The 27,762-nt window shown below is 31.4% G+C and overlaps 4 protein-coding genes across 4 annotated transcripts; 2 read left to right on the top strand and 2 right to left on the bottom strand.

The window, feature by feature from the left end:
* The first annotated feature begins 837 nt into the window (after positions 1–837).
* On the top strand, positions 838–6,619 carry LOC141712311 (protein LIKE COV 2-like). The gene is made up of 7 exons (XM_074515195.1): positions 838–1,104; positions 2,933–2,985; positions 3,074–3,183; positions 3,912–4,079; positions 4,453–4,550; positions 5,541–5,667; positions 6,266–6,619. Exons 1-7 carry the CDS (start codon positions 976–978, stop codon positions 6,364–6,366), a joined length of 786 nt encoding a protein of 261 aa, XP_074371296.1. The 5' UTR covers positions 838–975; the 3' UTR covers positions 6,367–6,619.
* A 544-nt stretch (positions 6,620–7,163) lies between these two features.
* LOC141712310 (5-formyltetrahydrofolate cyclo-ligase-like protein COG0212) lies at positions 7,164–13,972 on the bottom strand. Its single transcript, XM_074515194.1, has 6 exons — positions 13,499–13,972; positions 11,288–11,378; positions 10,523–10,749; positions 9,365–9,440; positions 8,606–8,731; positions 7,164–7,451 (listed from the first exon to the last, which is right to left on the bottom strand). The coding sequence occupies exons 1-6, from the start codon at positions 13,916–13,918 to the stop codon at positions 7,303–7,305; spliced, it is 1,089 nt and encodes a 362-aa protein (XP_074371295.1). The 5' UTR covers positions 13,919–13,972; the 3' UTR covers positions 7,164–7,302.
* A 1,091-nt stretch (positions 13,973–15,063) lies between these two features.
* On the bottom strand, positions 15,064–15,477 carry LOC141714239 (egg cell-secreted protein 1.2-like). The gene has a single exon (XM_074517771.1). It carries the CDS (start codon positions 15,475–15,477, stop codon positions 15,064–15,066), a length of 414 nt encoding a protein of 137 aa, XP_074373872.1.
* Positions 15,478–23,795: 8,318 nt separating this feature from the next.
* On the top strand, positions 23,796–25,205 carry LOC141714238 (protein FAR1-RELATED SEQUENCE 5-like). The gene has a single exon (XM_074517770.1). The coding sequence runs from the start codon at positions 23,796–23,798 to the stop codon at positions 25,203–25,205; it is 1,410 nt and encodes a 469-aa protein (XP_074373871.1).
* The last annotated feature ends 2,557 nt before the right edge of the window (positions 25,206–27,762 follow it).

The raw sequence follows: 27,762 nt of genomic DNA, 5'->3' as shown, positions 1-27,762 counted from the left end.
TAAAGATAAGTGATAAATTTTAAATAAATTTAAAAATATTTGATTTTAAGATGCATCTTATATTAAAATTAAAATTTTATTTTAACATCAAACTGTATTTTTTGGGGTAATGGCCCTTATTATCACGATTAGAGGGAAAAATGTCCAAAATCTCACAAATAACAAAATATGGTCATTTGCATCACTCAATAACACATTTAAAAAAATACGTTTTTAGAAAACACATTTATGCTTTGCGTTTTCTTGTAAATTTTGATAATATTTTTATGAAAAAAATTAAAAATTAAAATAATAATTAAAAACGCATGTTAATGTTACGTTAATCCCATAAACGATGCTTTTAAATGCTTTTAAATAGATTACACGCAAACTAAAAATGTGTTACTCCATAAAATTGAGAAGCCCATGTTGAAGGTCCCTTGAGAAAATCATCTATTTTTTAAAGAAAAATGCTAAAAAACCCCAAATATTTTCCCAAGAAGTTACTTATACTGATGTGTCAAACTTCTAACTTGTAAGTTTCCTAATAATAATATGGACCATGCGTGCATACATATGCGTCCCCGAATTAAAATCCGTCACGTGTATGCCACATTATTTGGTATAAAATTTGGGGAATAAATTTAGGGTACATAGCACTACTCATTTTTAAAAATGATTAACACATTTTTTGTTTGCGTTTTTCTTGTGATATTAAGGGTCATTTTAATTGAACCGTGACATTTTGGATCTTTTACTCCGGTAAAATGGTCATTTTTCCCCTTTTTGATATTTCACCTTTTGGATATACCAAAAACCAAATTATAACAATGAATATAAGCTTCATTATACATGTTGCATTGTCTTAAGAAGAGTCCAAAAAACAGTCGAGACACAGCGAGACTTGTAAAATACACACACTATCTTGTCTTCTCACATTCTTCTTCATATACATACACAGTCCCTTCCAGATCTGTATCTATATTTCATATAACCATGGCTGACAACAAGGAATTGACCCCCTTGCAATCTCCGTCAACTTCAACTTCACCAGGTCAACCCCATGTTGAAGATCCTCAACATTTCTCTAAATCACCTCTTCCCCCTAATTCTTCTACTCGGAAGGTACCCTTTTTATATTTTTACTTGTTTTGTGCTTTTTAACTTAATTTTGAATGTCATTTGTGTAATTGGAGCAAGATTGAATCTGGGTTTTTTTTGTATGATTTTTTAGTTAGTTTTTTTATGTTTGGTTAGTTCAGTTCTTGAAATTGTACATTGTTTTATAGTTTGTTATTTTTTTATGTTGGAGTAGTTGGAGTTAATTGTTTGTATTAAGTTAGAAAGATTGTGTTTAGGACTTGATTGGATAGTGTTGTATGTTTAATACTTGTTCTTGCTGGACAGCTCTTATTTGTATTTTAGAGTTTGGATCAAGAATTTGAGGATATTGAGGTAAGGAGGGTTTGAAGTTGGGAGCTTTCGATGCTCTGATGCCGTTTAAGTTACTAGGTCTTGTGGAAGCCTGAGGTATATGGAGAACGGGTTTATTGAGTTATGTTGAATGTGTAATGATTTAGTTTAGTCTATGATTTGTTTTAGAGATGAACTGAGGCCAATTGAATATACATGTATCACACTTGTAGAACAGGGTTCGGGCGTAGAACAGGGTTCGGGCATGGTTAGTGTATTTTGTATTTACTTATAGAGTTGGAGTAGAGAGACTCTGGATTTTTTTAGTTTGACACAAGTTTGTTTAATTGCAAAGTTACACTAATGCAAACTTATATTTAGGAAAAGAGGCTTTGATAGATTAAATATAGTGGCCTGCCAGCTTGTTTGGCTAGTTACCCCCACTTATATTTATCATTTGTGCAAGTACAGAAGAAAATTATACTAGTAAATGCTGGCTTATCAAAGTAATAAATCTATGTGGGACTGTTCCTTTCAGAAATGATTAGAGAGACCGAGAGAGTGATCTACATTTACAAGGAGAAGGTTTGGTTTTACAAAGCAGATTTAGGTGATATGTAACTATGTAATACCCTCCTTAGACCTGGAAAGTGAAGGACCATTTTTGTAGACCAAGCCAATCAAGCTCATAATTGTTCAAGTCGCCTTCACTAATAATGTCTGGACCTGATCAAGTCAACTTAAATACTGTCATGAGCTAATTTCAATTCTGTGATGTATGGCCGTATGGGGACCTATTAATGTTAATTTTAGAGATAACTTCCAAACAGTATCCAGATAGTTGTCCGTACTCCTCGTGCTGTTGATGCCACTTTAATCATTTGCCTGTAAAACATCTAGTCTTAGTTTCATAATTTATAGACTTGCAGTGACTACTAATCTGATTCACAAGAAGCACCCAGTGTGCTTAATGCTAATCAGTTGTTCTTATAGTGTTTGAGAAATATAATCTATTAAACAAAATGCGATTAATAGTGGTTGTTGTTGTGAATGAGTCCGAAATTTTGGTCGATTATGTTAAAATAGGTTTTGATGAAATTTGGATTATTATCATCAGGCAATGACATGTGATTTCCTCTTACGGACTCTTAAGTTTTCAACAGTAGTTGTAGTTCACAAAGTAGGCGTGAAGTTGTTTTAGGTATATGCAAGTCAGTACTGTTGATGTTGCCTTGTTATTTGGTTGTTTTGGTAATCAGATATGTATCAAGGTAAAGGCGATGCTAGGTACCAGTGCACTGCGTTTGGTGGTCATTAGACGGGTTATAAATTTAGCTATATGTATATTGGTTATTTTTATTATATACATGTATTTATATGCTATAATAGAATAGAGTAACTATAATTTTGTACTCAAAAAATTACTTCTGTTTTACTTTCATATTAAAAAGTTCATAAGCATCTGCATCTTGATTTCAGTTGACGTAATTATATTTTAATTTCAATAAAAATAAGTGATTTACAATTTAACTTGTTTCAGGCTTGTTATGCTGTTCTCCAAAGCTGGGTTTCTACGAAGTTCATGACTGGATGGTATATATACTTCAGAAAAAATTGTATAAATTTCATCTGCTTCTCTTCTAATAAAGTAACATACATGGTAATTTTTGGTTGTTTGCAGCGTGGTTCTCTTTCCTGTAGCGGTCACCTTTTTTGTCACATGGTGGTTTATTCAGTTTTTTGATGGTTTCTTCAGTCCCATTTATGAGAGACTTGGCATAGAAATATTTGGTGCGTTTTCAAGCTCAAGTTTTGCAGGATGCAAGTTCTATATTTGAGGTTTACCTAAATTGTTGCCTCTCAGTTAGGAATGAATTGCTTTTATCGAAGTTAGCAATCTAAGGATGTGTTTGGTATTGCTGTTGCAGACAGCAACAACAACTTTTCGCTTAAAAGCAGTTAAAATACTGTTTGGTAAAATTTAAAAGCTATTATTTAGAAAAGTGTTTTTGGCCTAAAAGCTGTTGTTACAGAAAGTAAGTGCCCTCATGCTTTTAGAAAAAGCTAGAAAAAGCTGTTTTTTAGCTGTTGCGGGAAGCAGATGCTAATTTAACCATCAAACCTTACCAAAAACATTATTATTTTTAATTTTTTGCATCAAAACATATACTTATCAAAAAAATTACCAAACAGTCATCTGATTTTTACAACAACACTTTTTCTAACAGCACAACAATTTTTAACAGCAATCCCAAACAGAGCCTAATACGTAGTCTCTTGACAAGTAGAATAAAAAATATTGCAATAAAAGTATTATTTGTATAAAAATAAATCTTGGTTATGCTTGGCATATTTTAGCAATCTACACATGCTCATGATTACAACATTGATTCTAGCTTTATGGATCACCTCATTATTGGACCATTGTGTTTATGTTTGGTTCTGTCACTATCTTCTCATAGTGATGGACTGATGGTTATATGCTTATGTACCAGTATTCTCTTTCATGTTTGCTGCAGGCCTTGGATTCATTACGTCGTTGGTGTTTATATTCTTTATTGGTATATTTGCTTCCTCGTGGATGGGTTCCACTGTGTTTTGGTTAGGGGAATGGTTCATAAAAAGAATGCCCTTCATAAATAACATTTACTCGGCATCCAAACAAATTAGCGCTGCTATCTCTCCAGGTAAGTCCTTTGCAGTTATATTTTCTCTGAACTGACATTTGTTTGCTCTATCACCGAAAACACTTGTATAACTGGAGTGTCATAGATGTCAACAAGAATGCAGTTCTGTGAACTATCTTGCTAGTTGCTAAAATCTAAACAGTTTATACAGTTGCTTTTTACACAATCAATTTCTTTAACCACTCTTGTGTCATATGCCGCATTTTCCTGGCATATAATGTATAATCTGGTGCAAGGGTGTATTTATTTTGTGTGATGATTATTTTGTGTGATGATTAAAGCATTTCATTCTGTGCCAACTGATGAATCACCGTGACTACTCTTTTTTTGTATAACTAATGTGCAAGCTTACTTACCAGTTACCACATAACAGACCAAAACACCACTGCTTTTAAGGAGGTTGCGATCATCCGCCATCCTCGCCTTGGTGAATATGCTTTTGGCTTCATCACATCCACAGTAGTTCTACAGGTTTGTTGATTTTGGTTGAGACCTTTTAAGCTATGAAATGTGCTGCTACTGTTGAAATATGTTGTATATCTCTGTTCTTTTTCTTTTCTGTTTTTCAGAATTGTTCACCGAGTATCCGGTCCAAAAGCTTTTGTAGTTTACAGATGAGTGTATTAGAAATTTTCATGATTATCTTACATCATAGATGGATAAATTAGTCTGGTGTGTGCATGTATCTTTAGCATTTGACTTCTTTTTATCGAAGGTGATCTGAACTTCAACTTTCTGCACGTATTTTAAGGTGTAGAAACAAATTCAACAATATTTTTTACAAAAAATCTTCTAATAAAAAATAATAATTTAGTATTTAATAAATTATATTCAAAAAAATAAATTATGGAAGTATATTCTTTATGCATGTTAAATTACGTACACAAAATCAAAGTGACAAAAAGTAGGAGATGAAGAAAATAATATCTTAGTCATAATATAAAGCAACATACAAAACAAAGTAATAATTTTCAAACGTAGGGGCTTTTTAAGATTAGTTAAGCTTGTGAACCAGTGATAACAATATTGATTCTGATGAGTAAAAGGAAATTTTCACAAGTGTTTAATAAAATTTTTTATATTAAATTACTAGTTATGCTAAAATATTAAGGATAGATGAGTTAAAAAATAAAATGAGGCCTAGGCAAGATACTATGCCAACTACCATTGGAGCCAGCTTTGGAAGCAGACCAGAGCAAATGTGTATGCATATATTATTGCCATAATTATCATTCTTGAGAGTGATAAAACCACTTTAGAGTCTACTATTCCCATTGGACTTACTAAGACTAATAGATGACTATATCCTATCTTAATGTATATGAGCACAACAAGGACTTGAGCTTAGCAAAATATTCACCTTTTTCTATTTGATGAATTGAATTAATAGCACTAATAATCCTGGTAAAAAATAACTACTACCTTCCCAATTTAATTGAATATCTGTCTATTCTTGTGCAGAAAGAAAATGGAGATGAAGAGCTATGCAGTGTTTATGTTCCGACAAATCATTTGTACATTGGTGATGTATTTCTTGTCAATTCGGCAGAGATCATAAGACCAAATCTATCCATCCGAGAAGGCATAGGTTGGTTTACTGTTGTGCCTACGTCTTCCTTCCTTTTCTCCTAAATTTATTGTAATTGTTTTTTCTCAAAACCACAAACTTGTTGTACTGCCTACAGGAACCCGTTAATGTAGAATTTAGTTCAGGGCACTTGTTTTTTTCCTTCTTGTCAGAGAAGGACGATAGAACAGATATAGAAAATCGAATATCTCGTAGATTCAGTAATTTGACATTGAGTTTTCTGGAAAGATAGAAGGGAAAGGGGAATAATGAAATATGAGAGCTATTAAGTGTGGTGAGGTTTATAGTTGCTTGAACGAGAAATCTGTGTGCATGTATTCAAGAGATAAAATACCAAATTGATGTATGCAAAGGATTACTGGTATATGTTTTAAGAAGTAACTATTATGCCCTCTAGATTTATGGTGAAATTTTCGGCAGTAGGTATTTTGTGCCCACACCACACTCAGACACGTATACATACCAACTTAGTTATACAAGTATACTGTTTTTTGAAAATTTTAATGCCATGCCATGTAGGGAGTTCCTCTACGTAATTAGGTCTTATTTGTAGTTGCATAAATTTGTGCTAATATTAACTCATTTGTCTTGTTTTCAGAGATCATAGTTTCGGTGGGAATGTCAATGCCACAGGTTATATCACCCCTGGAAAGGGTTCGTCGGCCAAATGATAGAATTCCTCTGAATGGAATGATATAGGACAAGCATCTGCTGCACTGCATTCATTAATTTGTTTTACCTCGTGTATATGTCTGAATTGTGTAAAAAGAGGACGCACAATTTGTATCTGGTTTGTGTTGGTTGTATACAAAAGGCATTAAGTTGTATCTAACCCGGAGACTATGGAATGAGTGATAATTTAGACTTTGTCTAGCTATCTATATTGTATTTGTTAGTCATAGATGATGACTTCTCCTTGGGATCACTTCTATAGAAGGTAGATTGACCGTGAGTAGCAACTCAACGTGTATTAACTATCGAAGTTGCGTCTTCCTACATGAATTTTGTGAACTTTTAATAAATATTATGCATTTAAATATATCCATTATAAACATTAAAATCAATTATTAGTTATTTATATTTAAAACATTGGATTATCACTGGGAAAATCAGAAGAGGAAGTAGGACTGTCAAATATATAATTTGGATTTGCCTATATTCGTGTCTGTATATAAAATTGTCAGATTAAAATATCCAGTTTATTTCATATACGAATAATATCCCATACAAAAGCATATATAGCAGATGGATACTTTCAGGTTTTTTTACAGCCCTTCAAGGAGCATAACTTTTCCTTATAAATTACTACTTACGCCCCTCTTATGTTCTATATGTTTACTATTTGTACGTATTTCGAGATTTTTATAAAATATAGTTTTATATTGTTTTTTTAAAAAAAATTGAATAAAAATTTAAACAAAAAACTTTTATTCAGAAATAAAAATTTAAAAAAAAATATTATGGAGTTATGTTTTAAATGAGTATTGAAAAGCATGTGAAAAAATAATGTATATAATTGAATGGAACAGATGGAATATTGCTTTTAACCGGTGCATCTCTCTCCCCAGAGGCCTTTTTTTTTTTATAAGTAAAACAAGTCTTCTCTATACTTTGGTTTATGTGAAATCCAATACTTTAGCGCTTCCGTCGAGCGGTAGGTGGTAGCTTCTCTGATGGACCAGATGGAAGCTTATGTCCAGTTTCTCGCTCAATTTTACTCTTCAGCTGTCTGAGTATTCGAATTTGACTGAGCTTCTCCGGTGACAGTTTGTCCCAGTAAATACCTGAAGTGAAAATGGTGCTAGTAAAGATTCGCATGTACTGAGAGTACTGCTAAGATAGAGCATGCTCGGTGCAAACACAATATGTGCCAAATTTATTGTTTTGGGAACAGAAACTAGTACTTCTACACCCTTCCTCTTCTTCCTTTAAAATAAACTAACAATAGTTAGTTATACTAACTATAACTAACTCAAATTGAAATACATGTAATGGAATTGGATTTTGTTCAATGTATACTCTTCAAACAATTATAAGAAGCACAAGATAAAATCTTATTCCAAACATCTTTGCAATCAAATCACTGCAATTGAAAGACTTCTCTCTTTCTTTCTTTTTTTGACAAATTAGTACTCGTACTATAATGCAAGTGACTTGGAGCATCTCCAACAGTCTTTTAAGCCACTCTTCTAATATATTACTCCCTCCGTCCCAATTTATCCGTCTTGTTTGACTTTTGATGGTTAAATTGACTCAACTTTGATTATAAATATAAACTCATTATTTCATTATTTTGAAAAACTAAAAAATACATATAGAAGTAGATTGAACATATTTTCTAATGATATAATTTTTATAAATATTTTCGATAATGTACTATGTGCAGTTTTCAGTCAAAGTTGGGTTAATTTAACCGCAAAAAATCAAACTAGACAGATAAATTGGGATGGAGGGAGTATAAAATATTGACTCTTAACAACTTAACATGCATTCACCTCCAACAACACTCTTTATATTCACTCTTCAAATAATATTTTAATATTAAAATATCTTTATTTAATGGGAGTACAATACAAAGTGGAAAGAGAAAGTGGGTGGTTGAATTACTTTATAATAAAATATAAATTAAGAGCAAGTTGTTGACTCTTAAAAGAGAGCCGAGAGAAGAGGCTCTTAAGGTTTTAAAGAGCCTTGAGAGTCACTTGGAGCTCCAATTTTGACGATGCTCTTTATTTTTACTCTTAAGATCGTGTTTAAAGAGCTTGTTCTTTATTTTTACACTTAAGATCGGAGCTTGTTGGAGATGCACTTAACCGCTTAACCTCCACTGAGATAAGAGGGATGTCTCTGCCAGTTGGCATCTCTACTTGTCACACTTAAGATAAAATAAGAAAATGACAGAACTGAGAACACTAATAAAAACTAAAGTTTCACTGACCTTTAGGCTTTGGAATTGGTGTATTGGTGAAGATAACTTGGGTAGGAGTGCATATGATGTCAACTGGCACATCATGGATTAACAGCTTATCAACAGGAATATCATCAACCAGTTGTTGGTCATGGACTGCATGCAAGGAGAAATTCCGTACTCAGCTCAAGGTTTAAGGGCTATGCTTCTGTTATATTACTAGTGGGTGTCATAGTACTTTAGATGTATAATGAAGGGCTGGAAAACACATAATCACATGGACCAAATGTTGATGTGGTCTGCGTACTTACACTTAACGGAGATCAAACCACTAACTCTGGAATGAGTTTTAAGACAATCAAACAGTCTTTGTGATGAAACAACTGGAAAGAGAATGGTCGTGAAGAACCTTCATTGTTTTTTTGTAACAAAATTTCCAGTTTTACTACGAAGAGACGGACAATCAGGTTTTGCTTCGTAACAGTTGTATTTATTTATTTAATTGTTATTTTTGCTACAGTCAAAACAGTTATATTTGCATTGTACAGATATAAGAACAGCAAAGTCATGACTATCAGAACATGGTATCATGTATCAGGTAATACAATAAACCCGCTACACATTTGCTCAAACAATATATTATTGCGCTCAAAATGGAAGTTATAATAACTCTATCCTGCAGTCATTGTCATCTATAAATTGTTCAAAAAAATCCAGACTTTTAAAATTTACGAAGGTCATGCTAGAATTCAGACATGAAACATGTAGTATGAAATAAGAGCTTCTGACCCGAAGTAACAACAGGTGTTGAGTCATCAATTGCGCCCATGTACCGCAGCATCCCATATTCAAGCTCTGCAAACCCCTGCACCATATTAATATATGTATTAGCAATATAGATACTATATTTTTATCATGGTTTAGATCACATTTCAATAAAAATCTCAGGTCAATCAATTTGTAATTTTGGAGTCCCTTTTCATGATATATCTCCATGTACGAAAAGTCAAACTAATGTTACATTCTTACATTAAAGAAGAAGAGAATGGGCTTAGCAAGAAAAAAGAATAAAATGTCACTAAAGAACGTCTAGAATAACAATTTAAGCCCAAAGGACAATTCTAAACTGCAAGTCCAAAGATGTAACTTTAATTTGTAATAGCTTTGAACCTGTAGCATTATATTCTCATAGTCTTGTCCAAGCTTATGAACCCAATATATCATCAAAATTATGTCATAAACAATTTGTAATGTTGAAGATTTTTTCAATTGTCTGTAGATGCCTTTCTAGTGGTCCATAAAGTTTACAGCTCTTTCCTCGCTGAAGTTGAAGCATCTAATATAGTCATGTTATTCAACAGATATCTAATACTACCAATATCTATACCACAGATCAGTCAAAGCAATGGACAGCCAATAGACATATACAGACCAATTCCCAACAGTGCACATAAACTAAACAACATTGAATCCTAGCACGCTAGATGTAATGTCTAAATTTTGACCAAATTAAGTCTCTGGCATGACAGAAGATAATACAACGTGATGTCTTTACTGATTACAAGTTAATCACTATTATTGAATCATCTATATTACCTTGACCGTGAAGAAAACAAGAAGAGAGGGTACCATTCCCATAACATGAAACATATCAGAGATATATTGTAAGATTCTTTAGTTAGTTTATCTATTATAAATATCGAATACTGCAGTCTATATAAATGCCCACTTCTATACTTATCACAAGTGAATTAAAGTAAGAAGGCAATTATATTAATCTCACTTTCGCTAGAAAGTTACGATTGCTCATTGGCTGTCATTCTCACCAAAACGAGAAAAAATCCATTGAAATTAGTTCGGACCAACATGATTATGTTGCAACATAAAAATCCATCCGAATCCATTACCAAATTGTTTAGATCACTCTAATTATAAAACAGAATATACCTCACCCTTTCCAAGTCGAGCACCTGTCTTTGGGTCAACAGCTACTGAGCCAATGACTATAAGATCCACTTTGATATTTTCTTCCAATCCAATCGGCCTTCCGTATTTAGCAACCCCCACAGAAGTGCAGGCCTCATTTATTGTTGAAGGAGACAACATAGTGGATTCAAGTATAGAGAAAAATCCAGTTCTGAGACGTGGTTGCGGAGTTAATAGTCTTTTTCCACCTGCATAAGAGTCAGGATCAACAAAGTTTACACACTTAATTCAGCAGATAAATTACGACAAGTATATTCCACTTGTAATAAGCATTATAAGTATCATGGAATCCTAGAGACATTAACTAAGGGAAGAAACAAACTCACAGTTTCCCCCTTTCCTATGTTTTCTGCATAAAGAAAAAATTGCAGGACATAGGACCAGTTACTTATCTCGAGTTCTAAAAGTTTGATAATATCATAAAACTGAAAATTCTATTCCTTCAAAATGAAGACAGTGTGTCGCCCACCCAAATCATTGGCTAGTACCACTCAGAAGTCAGAAAATTGACAATTTTCATCTTATTCCGGTGACATGGATTTATTGTGTTGAATATATCTTGTTGAAAAGTAACAAATTTCATATTATTTCAGTGGCATAGATTCTTGAAATTGAATATATCTTGTTGCACATATAGTCTAAAACTTTGAGAAGAGGTGAAAACAATCAGTCAATCACAGTTACCGAGGCATTATAAATACCTCCTGTGCAGACATCATAACTTACTGTTCAGTGTTAAGAACCTGACTTGCTTTTGTGGCGAATCAGGATTCACCTTCACACACTTCGCTGCTCCAAACACTTCCAACTCACTCAACTGTCACAACTCCATTTCCAAAATAAATCATCAGCAACAACAATATTTCTCTGATACAGATAAAAAAAACAAAAATTATACTTGATTATGTTTAGAATCCCTAAGTATCACTACATGGAACAAGTAATACCAATACCCCCCCCCCAAGCCTTGAAGTTTAGTATCTGCATAAACCCTTATTTCAGCAACTTTAGCAAGAAATTTATCACTGCTGATTCACGGATGCCAATTTCACAGGTGAAAACCGATTTCTCTTGCTTTGCTGAAATGGCTTTAAGCAACAGTGATGAATTTGGGACGAAATTATCACTTTTAGGGTAGTTAGCTTATATTTCAGTTTGAAATAGTTCTTTTTAAGGGTTTGTCTAACTCTGTCCAAAACTGTATTTAAGCTTAACCATATAATATCCTCGCTGCAGTTAATTAGTCAACACATTCCTAGCTTGTGGATAATGGATATAAGAACTCCAGCATTAGACTTCTTACCTTGCGTTAAGTAATAACTTGCATTGCAGACTGGTGAAGAATGTGTCTTTGTGTGTGCAAATCACAGCCAAAACTTGCTACTGCTTGTCTAAAAATCATTAGTTTTAGACATCATTGATTTTTTCTAATGATCTATCAGTGTAAGTGCAAGTGAATAAAATTGGTAGAAATTATCACTTTTAGGGTAGTTAGCTTATATTTCAGTTTGAAATAGTTCTTTTTAAGGGTTTGTCTAACTCTGTCCAAAACTGTATTTAAGCTTAACCATATAATATCCTCGCTGCAGTTAATTAGTCAACACATTCCTAGCTTGTGGATAATGGATATAAGAACTCCAGCATTAGACTTCTTACCTTGCGTTAAGTAATAACTTGCATTGCAGACTGGTGAAGAATGTGTCTTTGTGTGTGCAAATCACAGCCAAAACTTGCTACTGCTTGTCTAAAAATCATTAGTTTTAGACATAATTGATTTTTTCTAATGATCTATCAGTGCAAGTGCAAGTGAATAAAATGGGTACATTTTTATGTCATTTTATCACACCAATAATATTGCAATCCAAACACAAACACTATACTATAAAATTCCCACAAAATTATTTCTAAACTTTTAAGACATGTAGAACTAATTTAAAAACACACCCGCAGTTTCATATTAACATGTAAGAAGTAATCAATACAATTGTAAATTTGTATTACCAAAAAAAGTAACATTTAAATATTGATCTCTTCTTTTTAGGACATTACTAATTTACTGCGTGACAAGTGACAAGACCATAATTTCTACTAGTCGAATATAAGGTCATCCTCCAACTGTTGTGATCCAAAAATCCAAATTTTGATCAACAACTGATCCAAAAACTGATCCAAATACTGATCTAAATTTCTAACTAACTCCAACAGTGGATTCAAATTACTTTTTACATATAATAATATATAAATATCATATTAAGTAATTTTATCTTAAATTTATCATTTAATCATTATTAATAATTTATATAACATTTCATAAATTAGAGAAATCAAACAAAATTAATACACATAAAAATTTTAAATTTGTGCATTTAATTAGAGAAAAACACATTAATTGCAGTAATTAACATATAAAATATTATTGATACACACTAATTTTCCGAATTAACATATTCTTCCCACAAATGCTCAATTAATGTATCTTTAAGTGCAATATGTGCCTCTTTTATTTTTTATTTTCATCGATCGGAATAGTCTCAACTTCTGAATCCGGCACTTCTGACTCTTCAATTTACTTCTATTTAAATTTTAATAAAATTATGTTTTCGCAGTTTTTAAGTTTTAGTTTAAAAATAAATTTTATTAACTATTAATAATATTATGTTATTAATTATATAATTATAACAACAAAAAATAATTTATAATATCATAAACTACAAATAACAAAACCATTATTTTATATTAAATCAAATGATCCAAATTTGGATCAGTGAACATAGTGATCTAACTGATCCAAAGCTGGAATAGAATTTGGGATAATCTGCCCCAAATTTGGATTTTTGAATTACTGTTGGATTTGCCCCGATGATTCTTATTCATGTGTCGTGTACAAAATTGTATAGTCTAAATAAACGTAAAATTTCAGAAAAGATAAGAAATTACATTACGAGCAGCGAGGTTAGCAGCAACAAAATTAGGGATACGGTGATGAACAGGCCTAGGGAACTGCGCAATATTTAGCGCCTCCATTAAATCCCAAACTCTGTTTCGGATCACCCATTTCCAAGCCTTGGGGTCATCATCATCATTCTCATTACTCGCTTGTTCAGCCATGGACTCGCGTGCCTTAGCGTCAAGCCTTAGTCTCTCTGCTTCGTAGGCTGCGTCGTCAAATACGACGCCGTCCTGGGTTGCTCTGCAAGTAGTAGTTGTAGTTTCCAGTTTCGGTGGGGTATGAGTAATGGGAAGTGTAGAGAGATAAAGTAAGAAGAGAGAGATTGAGCTGAATTGAGAGAGATTTCTGGGGTTGAGGAGTGGGAATGTTGATGAAAATGATGAGATTTGAGGTGAAGTGAAAGCCATGGAAGTAACTGATTGTTCGGGGAGTTTAAATCCCTGTAGATTTTATACTCGATTGAGTGGTTACTGGTCTTTCACTCTTTGTGAGGTTCTAAAAATGGGTCTTGGCGGTGTTAAAACGCCCCGACTCGTACTTAGGCGGTGATTTAAATATTTTTTCTTCAAAAAATCGGGATTAGGCAGTTTAGGCGGTCAAAAATCGGTCTTAGACGGATAATAGTTTAATTTTTTTTTCAATTTATAATTTTAATTTATTTATTTCATAATTTCACACAATATAATGTCAATTTCTAATATAAAGTATTGGAACAAGTAATCTAATATATTTATTTTCTCATTTAAAATAGAAAAATAACATATTATCATAATTTAAATTGTGAATTAAAATATATTTAATATTGTAAACTCAATAATTAGTAGATAACACATGTCAAATGTGTAGATATTGTTTAATACATTTCTAATTTCTTTTTTCAAACAAATATTTGACATATTGATCATTATATAATTATAAAAATTCAAAATAATATTTATATTCTTCCGATTAATGTTCCGATTAATAGGTCCGATTAATCTCCGACTTGCCGATTAATCTTTCGAGAGTACCCTCACCGCCCTGGCACGCCTAACGATTTCTGGAACACTGCTCTTTGTACAGCATTTGTCATGCAATTGTAATCCAACACCTGTCATTTCGTAATTTTTTTTATTCAATTTGATACTCCTTTCGTCCTTAAAAAAGGTCTCTAATATTTCCTATTTGTGTTGAACACGTCATTTTTAATTGTTAATATATCTTTTATTTCGTAAAAATATTAAATATAAAAAATTTATTGTATTAATTACTCATAAATACAAATCCAACAAGATCACTCGTTATTATATTTGATCTTATAAATTATACGTAAATTAGTAATCAATCATTTATGATGACGTAACATGCGACGGAGGTGTACTTGTTAATTTATAATCTTTCTTGTACAAAATTTAAGATAAGCATTAGGATAATTTGCGTGAACATAAGCTTATTTAGCATTCCAACAGTGTTATTCAAAAATGTTTTGTTATTCATAAGCTTATTTAGCATCACTCAAAACAACTCAAAACACCCGATAACATAACTTATTTCGCATAACCTTTGATCATCATCAGTAACCATTTATAGGAGCTTCAGTCGGAGATTCAACCGGAGAACTAATCATAGAATCCATGAGAGCTGCTGGTTGAGGAGGCGACTTAGAAGTACAATAATCGCGAAGAATATCAGCTTCAGAATTAAATCCTATAGAACTGAGCATAGAAAGCCAGCAACCATGCGTTATGGTACGAATGGCTCTACAACAGTCCATTCCAAGGTAACTTTCACCGTTGAGGAGAAAAAGTACAATCTCATTCGAGCATGATTTTAGTTCTAGGAGTGCATTCCAACACTCACCCGTGTCGCCTTCACCTTGGAGCCTGGCTGCAATGTCGGCCGTCATTGGCGTGTAGCATGCCGCATTTAGGACCAAAATGAAACATGAAAGCGCTGTAATTGTTGCTTCAAGATTTTTTGGTGCCATGGAATCGGTGAATATGTTGAGACGAGTGCTGTGCTTTGTTGTGTATTTTATAGGATAAACGAAATAAATGGGATTGATGAAGTGGAGAACATGTAAAGTCATTTTTCATGTACGTTTTGGATACAATAGGTTTTTTTTATTAATTATTATATGTACAGTCATTAGATTGATTAAAGAGAAAAACCAAAACACATTAAACCTGAAATAGCAATTACAGACAACTTGTATTTAACCTGTTACTTTTTTCCCTGTTCAAACTGATCATTTATAAAAAATCTCGACCTGGGAATCAAATGAATTTATATTTTTACTAAAATTATTTAGAATCGGACGGTAGTTCTAATAGCCAAATTAAACTTAACCTAACGAAGCGAATCGAAGAGTTCAATTTTTTCTCTGGCATTACTAAAGCTAACCCAATGATCAGGCAGTATGTGATACAGATGTTGTTTTTAGACTGGGCTGAAATTATAAAATGTGAAACGGGACTGAAATTATAAAATGTGAAACGGGACGCCAAGCAGGCCTGAAAATTTATAATGGGCTTCAGTCCATGTCCACAACTTTTCTGTGATTATGGGCCACGGTTCATACATGCTAGGGCTCAACTGCCAAGACTTCTATTCAGGGTAGGTCTGTCAATGGATCGGGTTTGGATCGGATCGGCCTAAATCCATATCCATATCCATTTATTTTTTCGGATTCGGATTCGGATCGGATCGGCTCCGAATTTTTTATAGGCCGATCCATATCCGGATCCGTTCGGATCACAGATTTCGGATCGGATATCCGCTCCATTTATGTATATTAATTTTTTAACTTCAATTATTACAAAATCTTTTTAAAATTAACAATTTCGAAAAATATTAAAATAAAAGTAGAATTAACGAAGTCCAAAGATAAATTGCGAACTAAAATTCGCTTTTTGAAACAAACATACTATTGGGTTGTACAGTATTTTAATTCTAATAATGAAAAAAATTGATGTTGCAAAATGAAAGTTTTATATGAATTGAGAGTTTGGTTATGCGGCTCTAAAAGGTAAAAAAACTAGGGTTATAGAAATGGACTAGACTATGGAGATCGAACTGAACGAAATATAGATAATGGGACTTGACTCAAGGATAATGGGACTTGACTCGAGAATAACGGTACTTGACTTAGAAATAAAAGTGTTATATGAATTGAGACTTGGGTGATGCGGCTTTAAAGGTAAAAGAACTAGAGTTATAGAAATGGACTAGACTACAGAGACTGAACCGAACGAAATATAGATAATGGGACTTCACTCGAGGATAATACGTTTAAAATTAGAATTATTAAAAAATATTTTTATTATATTATATATATATAAACCGGATCGGGTTATTAATGGATCGGATCGACCTAAATCCATATCCGCTCCATTTATAATCGGACTTTTCTTATCGGATCGGATCTCGGATCGGATTTTTAATAGGTCGATCCATATCCACTAAAATGGCCTCGGATCGGGTCGGATCGGATTTTCGCTCCATTGACGGACCTAATTCAGGGCCTCCCAAAACCAAATCCAAGAGTCTCCCGGAGATATCTTAAAAATATATCAAATATGATATTCTGGTAATTTAGTACAATATTGTCATGTATATACTCTAATAACAATATATTATAGTTGTGTCTTATCCTTAAAAGAATATTATATTTTAATTATATTTTGAGAGAATGTAAAACATAAGAAAAAAGATATGTGTTAAAAAAAAGGAGGGAAGTAATTTTTTTATTGAAAAAATTGAAGTAAGGCATGCCTAGTGGAGTCTTAAAAATAAGACATGTGATAGATGTTCTAATATTTTATAACACCACTGGGATATTGTTGTACTCCCTCAATTTTTTAATATATGACATTTGACTTTCTAGCACATATGTATAGGAGGTTTGACCATATAGTTAAAATTATTTTTTTTCAAAAAAATCTTTTGTGAATACAAGTTTTGATCTCATATTTTTATTCAAAAAAGAATTTTTTGAAAATAATAATTCTAATTATGTGGTCAACCCTCCTAAACATGTGTGTCCAGAAGTCAAACGTCATACATTAAAAACGGAGGGAGTAGCACTTAGGAGTAGCACTTCATTATTCAAAATGCCTCAAATTATAACTTAGGACAACAATTTAAGATACTATTGAACTTGCTCTAGGTCGTAAGACCTGAACCGATAATTATCGCTCTTTTTTTTTCTTTTGAAAGTCAAATATATAGTTGAGTTACAAATTATTAATAAAATATGATTAATTTAGGCCTCGTTTGTTTCGATGTAACCCGATTACGTAATTTAAAATTCCTTGGATTTCAAATGAGTTACAGTGTTTGGTTTGATGTATTTTAAATTGAGTAAGGGAAAGTTCCATGATTTTTGTACTTACTGCAATATAGGGGGATTTAGTTACCAAGCTCAACTATGGACACCACAAGTTACGTAGTTATTATAAAAATATTAATTACCTACCAAAATTAACTACATAACCTCTAGTTACATATCAATAAACCAAACAGCTATATTTTAATTACCTTAAAACTTGTATCTGTAATTTAGTTATCGGGAAGTTCAAATTGCTATATAATTATAAAATTTAACTAAACAAACGAGATCTCAATCTCCAATTTCATTTTTATTTAACTTTGGAGAGTTGGTCATTATTAAATTAGGAATTTCGAGTTCATACAACGTCAAAAATAATTTACCTAAACAAGAGTTCGGTGCAACATAGGCGCAACTTGAGTCCAATGAGAACTAAATGAGCTAAGAGCATCTCCAACAGTTTTTTAGTCATTTTCTAAATTTAACATAAAATATTGGATCCTAATAACTTAAAACATTAATATTTATTCTCATTTTCAACAACATAATATTTTATCATTAAAAAGTATCATTATTACAAAAGTGAAGAAAAAGAAAGTATTTCATTCAAATATTTATTATAAAATAAAAGTTAGAAGAGAAGAGAGGTAGTTAAAGATAAAGAATTGAAATATGGAACAAGATCTTAGTAAATTTTAGTGATTTAAGGAATTACTAGAATACTGTTGGAATGTTTTTTTCTCTTATTTCTTATATTATAGTTTACTAGCTTACGGCCCGTACGATGCACGGGTTTTGATTAATATTTATATATTTTCAAATTTAATTTTTATAATTTTATTAAAATTATATATAAATAATTAAATACTAAATAATGATTATTTCATTGTGCATAATTTCAAGTTAGGTTCAAATAGTATAAATAATATATGATTGATGCATAAATAATAATGTAAATATTTGTTGTTGGTAAGATTTTAATCTGATAACTTGTATGTATCTTTATAAATAACAGTGTTGTGAAAAGCGCATTAAGCGGACGCTTAAGCGGGGGCTTAAGCGGAATCAGAGGTAAAAGTGTTTGGATTAGTGCAAAATCGGATATTTAAGCGTTTGTAAAGTTTAAGCGGGTTTAAACGGAATTAAGCGGATTTTGACCGTTTAAGTGATTTTTGACCAAATTAAATGGGGATTAAAAATAATTAGAAAAAAAAAATATTATTTTTTAAAGAGGTGTAATTTGATATTTTAAAATGTTACTTGTATTTTTTTAGTTACTTATGACTTTGTGAAAGATCATTTTATAGGGTTATTATAATATGTGAATGTTATCTTTTTATTCAAAAAAATATCCAGTATTTTTAATAAATATACATATATTTATTTATTTATAATCCGATTAATGGCTCACTTTTAAAACCGCTTAAGCTTCCGCTTTAGCGCTTAAACGTTAGAAGGTGATCTCACCGCTTAGGTCCGATTTGCGCTTTTTACAACACTGATAAATAATAATATAAATGTTTGTTGTTGATGGAATTTGAACCTGAAAACTTGTGGAGTGTATTTTTTTAGTATTTGAATCTAACGGCTCTGATTATTTGATGAAGAATATCCGACGGTCGTGATGAAAAGGGATAACCAAAATGAGGGTTAACCAAACTACAAATTATACCATATTTTAATTATTATTGTATACTAGCTTACGGTCCGTGCGATGCACGGGTCTTGGTTAATATTTATATATTTTCATTTATATTTTATGTAAATTTATTAAAATTTTAAATAAATAATTAAATAATAAAATAATGATTATATAATTATATTTTTATTATGTATAATTTGAAGTTAAGTTCAAATATTATAAATAATATATGATTGATGTGATTTTGATTGATGTGATATGTGTTAATGTTTGTTGTTAGTGAGATTCGAACCTGAAACTTATATGTATCTTTATAAAAAATAATATAAATATTTTCGAACCTGAGAACTTATATGTATTGTATTTTTATAAGTAATAATATAAATGTTTGTTGTTGGCAGGATTCAAACCCGAGAACTTGTGTAATGTATTTTTTTAGTATTTGGATCTAACGGCTCTGATTATTTGATGAAGAAGATCCGACGGTTAAGATGGAAAGGGATAACCAAAATGAGGGGTTAACCAAAATACAAATTATACCTCGTTCCGGTTATTATAGTATACAAGCATAAATCCCGTGCGATGCACGGGTTTTCATTAATATTTTAAATTTTTATTTATCAAATTATATTATATTTTTAAAATATTTGTATAAATATATAATGATTATAAATTTATAATAAAAATAATAGAATAACATGTGGTCGTAATTTAGTAAAATAAATAGACTATTTCTATTAGTTTAACAATTTAGTAGTTTAGCAGATATGTAACACTATTACTTATATATTTTAATAATAGGATAACTTGTATTCGTAGTTTAGTAGGATAAGTATACTATATTTAGTAGTAGTTTAATAATTTAGTAGTTTATTAGATATTTAACACTATTTATCTATTTTTGTAATAATCAAAATTAGGGAATTATCGTTGAACCAAACCGTTGAACGAAATTATCTCTATTCCGGCTATTATAGTATAGTATAATATATATATATATAATATAGTATAGATATATATAATGGGAATTAATCAGGAGCCAACGTGGGTTGGGGGGCAGCCAGCCAACCCACAACAATGAAACATTGCGGGAGGAAGCAATGTTTCAATGCGGGTCTTGACTTCCGCAATGAAACATTGCGGGATGTCGTCATGCACAGGAAACATTGCGCACTCCGCAATGTTTCATTGTTGGGTAGGCTCCCAGTTTTTAATGTCCAAACTGCCCCTCTCTTTAGCTTATCTTAATATTTAACTTATTTATATAAGTATAAAAATAATATTAATGTTCAACAGTAATTAATTTTTTAAAATATGTTAATATTAAATATAAGTAGTAGTAATATTTTAAAATATTATCAATTTTAATAATAAATTTATCAATTTTATTTTTTCAGTACGTTTTCTTTAAATTATCGTATGAATAATTTTGGTTTAAAAAATAATATTATTAATTTTATACTTTTTAGTGAATTGAGTTATTTTAGTTTAAAAATTTTATCAACAGTCAAACTTATTTTTTGTGCAAAACTTATTTTATGTGCCAATATTAATAAGAATTGACTGGTCACACACCGCAATGAAACAATTCGGCAGTTATAAGTAGTAGCAATATTTTAAAATATTATCAATTTTAATAATAAATGTATCAATTTTATTTTTTTTCTGTACTTTTTCTTTAAATTATCGTATGAATAATTTTAGTTTAAAAAATAATATTATTAATTTTATACTTTTTAGTGAATTGAGTTATTTTAGTTTAAAAATTTTATCAACAGTCAAACTTATTTTTTGTGCAAAACTTATTTTATGTGCCAATATTAATAAGAATTGACCGGTCACACACCGCAATGAAGCATTGCGGGGTGTTCAACAATCAAATATTAATAAGAGTTGACTGGTCAACAGAGCAGAAGCTTGACCGACACACCGTAATGAAACAATGCGGCAGTTTGGACACCCCGCAATGCTTCATTGCGGCAATTTCAACAGTCAAATGAAATTTTTTCAGCAACATTTTTTTTGTGTCAAATTTAATTTAGTGAATTTTAAAATTCAGATTTTCACCTATAAATAGTCCTGCCTCATCTCATTTTTTTTCAACATTCTCTTCTCTATTTTCATTCTACATTTTCTCTTCAACATTATCTTCTCTAATTTCCGAAAAATGCCTTTCTACTACGATTTTAACAATAATAAGGTAATTATCGATGGTGTGGCTTACGACGGGCCCGAAGGAGAAGAAGACATGGAAATAGCTCTCCGCCGTATTCAAATGGCGCTTGAGCGCAAGAAAAAAAAAGAAAATGAAGCTAAAGCGAAGGCGGAAAAGTCGAAGAAAAAGAAAGACGACGATAAGGGTGATGAAGGCGGTTCTTCCAACACCGTTAAAGTTTGATCATTCTCGTCGACATAAAATGTTATTATGTATTTTTTTTGAAAAAATATTTGAATGTACTCCATTTATATTTGAATGAAATAAATTATTTAATGTTTTATTTTTCTTGTACTTGTCCAATTTATTTTATCAATTTTAAATTTTAATAAACAAATATAATACTAAAATTTGAAAATGTGAAAAACTAAAAAAATGAAAATTTATCGAATTTTCGTTATCTATAAAAAAATATAAAATAACTTAGCCCCCAAAATGTTAAACATTTCTTGGTAACAAACTATATATAAATACCGCATTTTATTTAAGAAATAATTTTTCTTAATTATTATAATCATTATATTTTAACATCCATATAGTTGGATCGTCAAAATTTGTATTTTACAACTTACACGTCAAGAAATATCAGTTGACATAACTATTATGCAAAATTTTCACAAAACTATGTAAAATAGTTGCATATTATAATTAAGTTACTCTTATAAACATTTATATTTTCAAAATAACATTTAACATATTAAATAAAATATAATAAGTCTAGAAACTATTTTTTATAATTTTTTTTGATTAATTTTCTAATTTTAAAGAAAATAACAAAAATAAACAACAGAACCGCAATGTTTCATTGCGATGGACACTTCCCCCCGCAATGAAACATTGATGGGGTACGTTGTAATTTTTAAACTGCAAATATTTACAGTTGTTGGCTTGGGGGTTTGTATAGTGCCGCAATGTTTCATTGCGGCCATCGCAATGAAACATTGCGGCCGTGCATTTAATGCACACACCTATCTTAATTTGTCTTTATTTTTGAAACATTGCTGTTTTTACTGCTGCTTAACATTCTGCTCAAATTTATTCTTCTGAAAAAAAGGTTAGTATTCAATATCCATGGCTTCTTATTTATTTGATTATTCAAGTTCATCTAGTGATCATAACGATTTTAATTATGTTACCCCCCACACAAAAAAGAGGATTTATCGTAAAATATTTAATGATGATGAAGTAATAGATGTTGATAGTATTGAAGATAAAGTTAATGATCCGGGGAAGCGAAAAACGCATAGTGATGATGATGTTGGTTTCGGTTGGAAGAATCACGATGTTCACGGTGATTCCGATGATAATAATGATTTTTTTAATGGCGATGATGATGATAAAATTAATGATGAAAATTTTATTGGAAATATGAATGATGTAATTCCTTGTGTTGGTATGATGTTTGATTCGTTGGATGAAGCGGAAAGTTTTTATCGAGGTTATGGTCGAAGTATAGGGTTCGAGATAATTATTCGAAGTAGTCATAAGCATTCAAGAAATGGTGGTATATCGTCACGTTTGTATATATGTCGAAAGGGTGGAAGATTGGGCCCAAAACCCTTGGAAGTTGAAGATAGGGCTAAAAGGAAACGACCTCGAGATGTTATTCCTCGAACTTGTTGTCGTGCTCGTATGTGTGTTGCTCACAAAGTAAGCTCAAACAAATGAGAAGTAACCAAGGTCAACCTAGAGCACAATCATGCTATGGTTACATCGGATAAGGTAAATTTCATGCAAAGATCACGCAACATAGATCCGTTTACCCGATCTTTGATTGAGTTATTCAACAAATCGGGTATCGAGACCCCGAAAGTGATGAATTTACTTAGTGAGACGTGTGGTGGTATTGAAAAAATTGGTTTTTCCGCTCAAGACGTACGAAATGTAATACGTGACATTCGAAGACGCGTTTTTGATTCCGGTGATGCAGAGTGTGGATTGGTTTTGTTATGAGACTTGCAAAAACAAAGTGATGGCAATTTTTTCTACCGAGTGGATGTGGATGAGGAGAATCGGGTTAGGGGTTTGGTGTGGGTTGATCCTCGTTCGCTTAACGCGTACAAGAATTTTGGAGATGTGGTGACTTTCGACTCGACATATCGGACTAATAGGTATGACATGCCTTTTATTCCAATTACGGGAGTGAATCACCACTACCAAAATATTTTGTTTGGATTTGCACTTATAAGGGACGAGAAAGAGACTACTTATAGATGGGTTTTGAAGACTTGGTTGGAAGCGGTCGATAACAAGCCACCTATTACCATTATTACGGATCAAGACACCGCTTTAAGTAATGCCATTTCCGAGGTTATGCCTAACACGAACCATATATATTGTACGTGGCATATTAGTAGCAAGTTTCCCGAGAAACTATCTACTTTGTATACTCAATACTCGGAGTTCAAGACGGATTTTAATGCATGTATCTACAAGTCATTGTCACCAACGGAATTTGAAGGTAGGTGGGAGGACATGAAAGAGAAATATGATCTTGAAAATCACAATTGGCTAAATGATATGTATGCAATTAGACGACAATGGGTTTTTGCTTTCACGAAACAACATTTTGCCGCCGGTATGACTACCACCTCAAGGAGCGAGTCTATGAATTCATTTTTTGATGAGTATGTGAAAGCGTCGACCAGTTTGAAAGAATTCATTGAGAATTCACAAAAAGCTTTGGAGTCACAATATTTACGGGAGGTTCAATCCGATTTTGACACCGAGTACAAGGAAAGGAGACTATTCTCTAATTCGTCAATGGAGATACATGCCTCCAAGATATACACAAAAGAGATGTTTAAGCAATTTCAAAAAGAGTTTCAAAAAAGTCAATCTTTTGTTGTGAAAAGCATGAAAGGTTGTGGAGATTATCTTTCAAAGATGTATTTGGTAGAAAAGTCCACTTTGCCGGAGATTAATAGAAGGAATTTTTTCTTGAAGGTTTCCATCGACGGGAGTTATTCTTGTACATGTAAAAAATTTGAACATTCCGGGATGATTTGTAGACATATGATCCGTTACCTTAACAAGAAACAAAAGACGATGATACCGTCAGATCTTGTAACAATGAGGTGGACAATAAACAGAAACAAAGTTGCGGGACCTCTATCGTGTACCCCTCGGATGCTTGGTAATGTTGTAGAATCTCAAATGGCAAGATATAGTGGATTGTGTAAAGCTTTCCAAGGTTTGTCCGTTGTTGGTAGTTGCTCCGTTCCGCGGTACAATTACTTGATGAGCGTGATCAAGAGAGAAAAGGAGTATGTGATTAAGTCTTTTCCGGGAGAAGAGAGAGAGAGAGAAAAAATAAATGAGGACTATGAAAGTGATGATGAAGAAGATGATCCGTTATTAGATCCCCCAAGGTCACAAACAAAAAAACGTCCAAAAGCGGGTAGATTCAAAAGTGGTATCGAGACGTCAAGTTCAAATAAACAATTTCGAAAGTGCAGTTTTTGTGGGGCGAGGGAAGAAGGTCATGATAGAAGAAATTGTCCCTCGAGATTATTAGGAAAAAAATGATTGTAATTTCTTATCATGTACTTTGAAATATTAATAAATTTTAATTAAATATTTTTAATGTTGTTAATGTTAGTACTTGTTGTCATTATTAATAATCCCAAAAAAAGAAGTGACTCCAAAAAAAAAATTTGAAAAAAAATTATTTTTGAAGATTTTTTTTTTCAAAATTAGGCAAGAAGTTTTCTGTAAAACATAAAAAGTATTATATAAAAAATAAATCATTTGCAAGTGCAATGACCAATCTGCAAAATTATGCAAAACCCAGATTACCCCCGCAATGAAACATTGCGGCCTCCGCAATGAAACATTGCGGGGGTAAACTGGGCTTTGCCGAATTTTGCAGATTGGTCACTACACTTGCAAATGATTTATTTTTTATATAATACTTTTTCTGTTTTACAGAAAACTTTCTGTCCAATTTTGGAAAAAAAATCTTCAAAAATAAATTTTTTCAAATTTTTTTTTGGAGTCACTTCTTTTTTTGGGATTATTAATAATGGCAACAAGTACTAAAATTAACAACATTGAAAATATTTAATTAAAATTCATTAATATTTCAAAGTACATAATAACAAATTCAATATTTTTAAAAGTACATAATATTTTTCCTTTATTATTTTAATATTTATTATTAAATATTTGAATATATTAATTTCATTTAATGTTTCAATACTTTTAAAATATTGAATATTAAATATAATATTTAATTTATTATAAAAATATTTTATAGTATTTTTTAATATACAATCTTTAATTAGAAATATTAAGAATAATATTTTATTAAATTAATATTTATGTAGATAAAAAAGTATAAATAAATGAATTAATATAGATAAAGGGCAAACAGGGAAATGGAGTCCGTAGGTCATGCCGCAATTAAACATTGCGGAAGCCGCAATGAAACATAGCGGCAGTAGCGGATTCCAGCCATCTGTTTTTTGCTATAACAGTCCTGATTTGTTGGCTGTAAGTGATCCCTATCCAACTATAACTATGGATAGGGACCCATATATAATATAGATGACTCGAAATAACTAAGTTATTGGAATTATCTTACCGCATTTAGGTCAAAAGATTTGTTGTCAATTCCAATATTTACGACATAGAATTTATAGTAATCAACATTATCAGTCACAGACAGGTACAGAAAGAAGTAAAGAACTGCAGTTTGCAGGACCGTGTGTGAAATTACTATAATAGATATGTGTGAAATTAATTAGAGTAAAGACAGAGGTGCAGAGATTCTAGTTAAGTTGCATGTGAATTAAAGGCCCACTGGTTGCTTTAAAAATGGACAGCAGTAAATCAAAAAATATCCTGAACGTTGTTTTCCAGGCTTTAATTTCTTACTTCAATTCCTTCCTCCCTCTAATTATTATTTCACCACCAAACACTCCAACAATATGTTCAAGTATAAATGGAGGGACCAATTTCCCCACATCAATGCCTCCTCGGGATACCAAATAAAACCATGCCCTTATATATACAACTCTTATCAGGACGAAATCTAATTTTTAATCAGCTGGAGTAATACTAATGTTAAATTATTAACAGCTTTAATTTCGATGGATATTGGGTATACGCGGTACAGTTTAATTCGAATTAAACTTAAAAATTAAATTAAATCATAATTTACAGTTTTTCAATATATTTATCGACAATCAAACCATTGATATATAAAAATTAACCAAATACACCCACGAACATGTGGTTGGTTGCAATTCAATCACTCAAATAGTTAAAAAAAAAACTAACTTCAATATATAATACATATGCAAAAATATAAGGCTTTATAAAAAAAATTTAATAAGCTTAAATGAAAAATAAATTCAATAGTGTAGAGACATATTACAAAATAAAAAATATGAAGATTAATGCAAAACTTTCCTAACTTTATTCATATTGGGCCAAGCTTCAATACATGAGTAATTTTATTTATATGTATATTTCAAATATTTTTTAAAAATATATTAATTAATGTAATATGCGCTTACACTTACGGTGGGATTTTCGCGGTTTTTAAAATAATGAATCTGTAATCAAATCGCAAATTAACAGTTATCTAAAATTACATTTAGACCCGCCCACATTTTGCGATTATCCATAATGTGCCGATTGATTGTTAATAGTTTTGTGGTCGATGGGTTGAGCGGATTGAAAGTGCAAGCCCCTGTGTATTTGTTTAATAAATATTAAAATAAGTAATTTATTAATTGAATAAATAACTTATAATTTATAAATAGACGAAAACTTAAAATTTATATCAATATTTGGATAATTTTACTTATACGTGAAAAATTATTCAAATAAACTAAACTAAATAATTTTTAAATACAATTATCTTCATTCCTGGATTTTAAATTAAAATAATATTTAAAAATATAATTTTTTAAACTAAAATTAATGAAAAGGTAGATCTTTATTAATATTTAACTTCTCGTCATAAATTTGACTTATAAATAAAGTAAATTGACGATCTCTTACGACCTATAAGAAATACGTCTTTCAGCCAAACAGGCCCTATAATACACGTGGTGGTAGCACCGGCACGAGGGAA

The sequence above is a fragment of the Apium graveolens genome, chromosome 3, assembly GCF_009905375.1.
Source record: "Apium graveolens cultivar Ventura chromosome 3, ASM990537v1, whole genome shotgun sequence".
In the NCBI taxonomy this organism is placed as follows: domain Eukaryota; kingdom Viridiplantae; phylum Streptophyta; class Magnoliopsida; order Apiales; family Apiaceae; genus Apium; species Apium graveolens.
Note: the sequence above shows the minus strand (reverse complement) of the source record. Positions and strands in the feature narration are given on the sequence as shown.